This window comes from Triticum urartu, chromosome 6 (genome assembly GCF_003073215.2).
Source record: "Triticum urartu cultivar G1812 chromosome 6, Tu2.1, whole genome shotgun sequence".
In the NCBI taxonomy this organism is placed as follows: Eukaryota; Viridiplantae; Streptophyta; class Magnoliopsida; order Poales; family Poaceae; genus Triticum; species Triticum urartu.
The window spans coordinates 14,597,764-14,602,747 of NC_053027.1; the positions used below are offsets into that span (position 1 = coordinate 14,597,764).

At 48.1% G+C, this 4,984-nt stretch overlaps 1 protein-coding gene across 1 annotated transcript; it reads left to right on the forward strand.

Moving 5' to 3' along the window:
• Positions 1 to 281: 281 nt before the first annotated feature.
• Positions 282 to 1,762, forward strand: LOC125513423. Its single transcript, XM_048678544.1, has one exon. It carries the CDS (start codon positions 404 to 406, stop codon positions 1,577 to 1,579), a length of 1,176 nt encoding a protein of 391 aa, XP_048534501.1. The 5' UTR covers positions 282 to 403; the 3' UTR covers positions 1,580 to 1,762.
• Positions 1,763 to 4,984: the final 3,222 nt, after the last annotated feature.

Here is a 4,984-nt window from a genome sequence, read left to right on the forward strand (position 1 = left end):
ATGAGCAAACTATTCCATGAAACATATTTTTTGAAAATGATAAAATAATAATTTTGAAAACAGAGTTTCCATTAGATGCCAAGTTTGTCTCCACTTTTATAAGCAGCATCAGAGGAAAAAAGAGAGTACCGCACATTTGTTTATAGTGAAAATTCCAAAATGGAAATACATAAAAATAAAACAAAATATGCAACAAAATATATGATACGAAATAATTAAAAAAAATGTGTAACCATGAAAAGGGAAGAAAATGGATGATTCTTAGAACCCCGGTCCAGTAGAGCCCACGCACACAGAGAAAAAGAAGCCCATTCTGACCAACCCCCAACACGCAGAGGCGGAGCTGCAATTGCAATCCATCGGAGATCTATCCGCCGCCGCCGTCCCCGCCGCCGGCTGCGCCATGCTCCGACTCCGCCTCCGAGAGTGCGTCGTTTCCCGTCTCCTCTCTCCTTCCTCCACCTCTGGACCGGCCATCTCCTCTCTCCACCGGCTCCTCTCCGCATCGGCAGCCGCCGGCCCCATTTCTCCGAACCCCGGTGGATTCGCCGTCGAGGACTACCTCATCGACACCTGCGGCCTCACCCGGCCCCAAGCCCTCAAGGCCTCCACCAAGCTCTCCCATCTCAAATCCCCTGCCAAGCCCGATGCCGTCCTCGCCTTCCTCGCCGGCGTCGGCCTCTCCGGCGCCGACGTCGCCCCGGTTGTCGCCAAGGACCCGCAGCTCCTATGCGCCAAAGTGGACAAAACCCTGGCTCCGGTGGTCGATGGGCTCACCGGCCTCGGCCTGTCGCGTTCCGACATCGCCAGCCTCGTCTTGCTCGCCCACCACAACTTCCGCTGCAGATCCATCGTCTCCAAGATGCAGTACTATCTGCCCCTCTTCGGCTCCTGCCACAACCTACTCCGGATGCTCCAGCGCTCGTCCTACCTTCTCTCGTCGGACCTCGACAAGGTGGTCAGGCCCAATGTTGTGTTCCTGAGGGAGTGCGGGCTAGGTGATTGTGATATTGCCAAGCTGTGTATCCGGGAGCCGAGGATGCTCATCACCAACCCGGAGCGTGTTCGGGCGATGGTTGCATGTGCTGAAAAATTAGGTGTGCCCTGTGGCTCTGGGATGCTCAGGCAAGCGCTGCAGGCTGTCGCGTTTCTCAGCGAGGAGAAGATTGCCGCCAAAGTGGAGTATCTGAAGAATACATTCAGGTGGTCTGATGCCCAAGTGAGCATTGCTGTGTGTAAGTATCCGATTCTGCTGAGGAAGTCGAAGGAATCTCTGAAGCGTAGGTCCGAGTTCCTCTTCTCTGTGGTGAGGTTGGAACCCATGTACATTGCTGATCGATCGGTAATTCTCGGTCTTAGCCTGGAGGGGCGGATCAGGCCCCGTTACTATGTTGTAAAGTTTCTCAAGCAAAGTGGACTGCTAGACCGTGACTGGAGCTTCTGGAGTGCTGTCACGGTGACCGAGAAGGTATTCGTGGAGAAGTTCATATGCCCTCACAAGGAAGCTGCACCACACCTCGCCGAAGACTATGCAACTGCTTGCAAAGGGGAGGTGCCGACTAGTATCATATTTAGATGAACCAGGAACAGGCTATGAAAATAGGTTACTCCGTATGTCGCAACAAAGTTTCCACTTGGTAGAGTAAGCTGGCAATTCCTGCTTTGGTGTACTTTGGCTATATGGATATTTATGTCTTAAGTATGCCCGTTACATGCTACTTTGGTCATTGCTAACTCCTTCTGAAATTGGTAATTTGATTCCTGAACCCTGGTGTGCTGATGTTGTCTTTTCTTAGTGAAGATCTCTGAAAATGAGAAGTCCATGGATATATTTGTGTTTCTGACATCATTGGAAGATCGTGGAAACCAGAAAACAAAAGAAATGTATCAGTACTATGGTCTGCTTTCATGCCAAAGTTTATTCATGCATGTTCCATTTTCAGTTGATTATCTTTTAGATTCCATCATACTCCTATGATACTTTGTTTAATATTTAGATTATACTTATAAATAAACTTCTAATGGGTGTTTGTTTGTTTTTTGCTTTCTTTCCCATTTTTCCTAAAGATATATTGTCTTTGTTGCTAAATATCATAGTTGACCTTACTTTAGTTGAGAATTTTCAAATCGGTAATGGCAACCCTGGTGTGCTTTTGGAAGGAAACTTGCTTGGAGCTCTGGCAGCACATGCGACCTAAAAAAGTGCATGCCCCACTGCTAATAATAATCCTGGGAGTGACCAAAACTGTTGCTATTCTGCTATTTTGGCATTGCATTTCTGATTCATATGCTACAGTATTACGGAGTAGCAACGTTTCCGATAGCATGCAGCCTTGAAACATCTTTTATGAATTCTGGAATTGGATGCACACGCGTGGACAAGAGGCATAATTAAAGGAGACGTCCTAACTTTCTTTTCCTAAACCTCATGATCAAAATAGACAAGAACTTTCTGTTCTTAGAAACACAAAACTGAATTTATATACTGGGCCCGCATGATTGTTTTCCCTCGGCAAGGTCACCACAGCTGTTGATGTCTTTTGGGGTGATTATCAAAATCCAATGATTTGCTTTAAAACTTAGCATCTTCTTTTGCTGTAAGATAGGAGTACTATCCAATAAGTAGTAGCGACATTAAGAATCGACGCTATCCTGTCTTAACACCATTATGGAGAAAACAAGGGGTGCAGCTTAGTCGGGCTTACTGTTCAGATGCCCATGAGTTCTCATCTTTTGGTTTTTTTTTTCTATGAGGTGAACCATTTTTTTTTCACGAATACGCAAAGCTTGCGTATCATTGCATTGTTAGAAGGAATAGAATGAGTACAGAGGGGGTACATCACATGACACGAACGCAGGCAGGCGTGAACATGGTGCCTAGAGCAGGGAGACAAAGGATGCTCGGCCCGAACAAGGATAGAACACAGCTAGACCTACCAAGCCTGAACCAAAAGCGGCAAAGCCAAACTAGCGAGAATACCAACATCGCGAAAACCAAAAATCGGGGGCACCACGAGCGAGCAAGATAGCGCCTTCAAGTATTGTGTTGAATGAGGTGAACCATTTCAGAAACCGGCATTGTGTTGGTGCACATATATAGTTTCTAACTTGCGGGCAGAACCATTTAACAAGTATCGACAACTTACAAAAGTGAAGGGAGTATCTACATCCACTATCTTGACATATAAACTCAGTTCCTTTTCTATACTGCTGACACAACAGGAGACCTATGATCTGGTGTTATCAGCGTGTTTCTTACAAATAGTTCTGCTTTAGTTTTATTCTGTTGCCGTTAGTAATGCATCTTCAGTCCCTTCCATTTATTTGTTACTTTTGCAAGACTGAATACGAATTCCGACCATTAGTATGTGATATGAAATAACGAAACGGAAAATACGAAAGATTGTGGCAATGCAAATTTATTGAGCGATTGCAGGTCTTAGCAAAGGCGATCAAAACCGAAGGACAAATAAGTTGGGAGGAGAGGAAATGACAGCCAAGGAGGGGAGCCGACAGGCAACCCAAACTCATAGAAATAGAGATAGTGGTGGATCTTGAAGAACTCGAGGACTCTCTCCCTGCTGTCGTCAGCGGCATGGTATGCCTCCATGAACCCCCAGTACTTGGCCGGATTCCTTGCCTCGTCCACCGTCTCCGGTGTCGGGGGCCTATGTGGCACTCCATCTTGGGCATGACCAGGGAGTTGGTGACCACATGGTGCTGTGCTTGACCCTCGCCATCACCTCATTGCTATTGGTGATTATATCTCAATGACTCGGTCTGGTGCCCAAGTTGATGACAAACGCATCGGGTACTGTGGGACAAGGAGCCACCTTCTGTCACCCCTGGGATTGGAAGAGCGCGGTGAGGAGGTGGGGGTCGCAGCGTGGGAAGAAGCCAAACGTGACAGTGACAGTCGGGTCTGGGCATGGCGGGTAGTAGTTCACGTTTATCTGGGCCACCGCTGAGCGGTGGGTGACGATCTTGATGTTCTACCGTCGCAGGGCTTCGCCTAAGCACCGCTACAATATTATTGAGGATTATGGTGGAGGGGGGCACCGCACACGGCTAAGAGATCTCAAGGATCAATTGTTGTGTCTAGAGGTGCCCCCCTGCCCCCGTATATAAAGGAGCAAGGGGGGGCGGCCGGCCAGGAGGAGGCGCGCCAGGGAGGAGTCCTACTCCTACCGGGAGTAGGACTCCCTCCTTTCCTTGTCCAACTAGGAGAGGGGGAAGGAAGGGAGAGAGAAGAGGAAGGAAAGGGGGGCGCCCCCCCTCCTTGTCCAATTTGGACTAGAGGGGGAGGGGGCGTGCGGCCTGCCCTGGCCGCCCCTCCTCTGCTCCACTTTGGGCCCATGAGGCCCATTAACCCCCCCGGGGGGGTCCGGTAACCCTCCGGTACTCCGGTTTTATCCGAAACTTCTCCGAAACACTTCCGGTGTCCGAATATAGCCGTCCAATATATCAATCTTTATGTCTCGACCATTTCGAGACTCCTCGTCATGTTCGTGATCACATCCGGGACTTCGAACAACCTTCGATACATCAAAATATATAAACTCATAATGAAACTGTCATCGTAACGTTAAGCGTGCGGACCCTACGGGTTCGAGAACAATGTAGACATGACCGAGACACGTCTCCGGTCAATAACCAATAGTGGAACCTGGATGTTCATATTGGCTCCTATATATTCTACGAAGATCTTTATCGGTCAAACCGCATAACAACATACATTGTTCCCTTTGTCATCGGTATGTTACTTGCCCGAGATTCGATCGTCGGTATCTCAATACCTAGTTCAATATCGTTACCGGCAAGTCTCTTTACTCGTTCTGTAATACATCATCTCGCAACTAACTCATTAGTTGCAATGCGTGCAAGGCTTAAGTGATGTGCATTACCGAGAGGGCCCAGAGATACCTCTCCGACAATTGGAGTGACAAATCCTAATCTCGAAATATGCCAACCCAACAAGTACCTT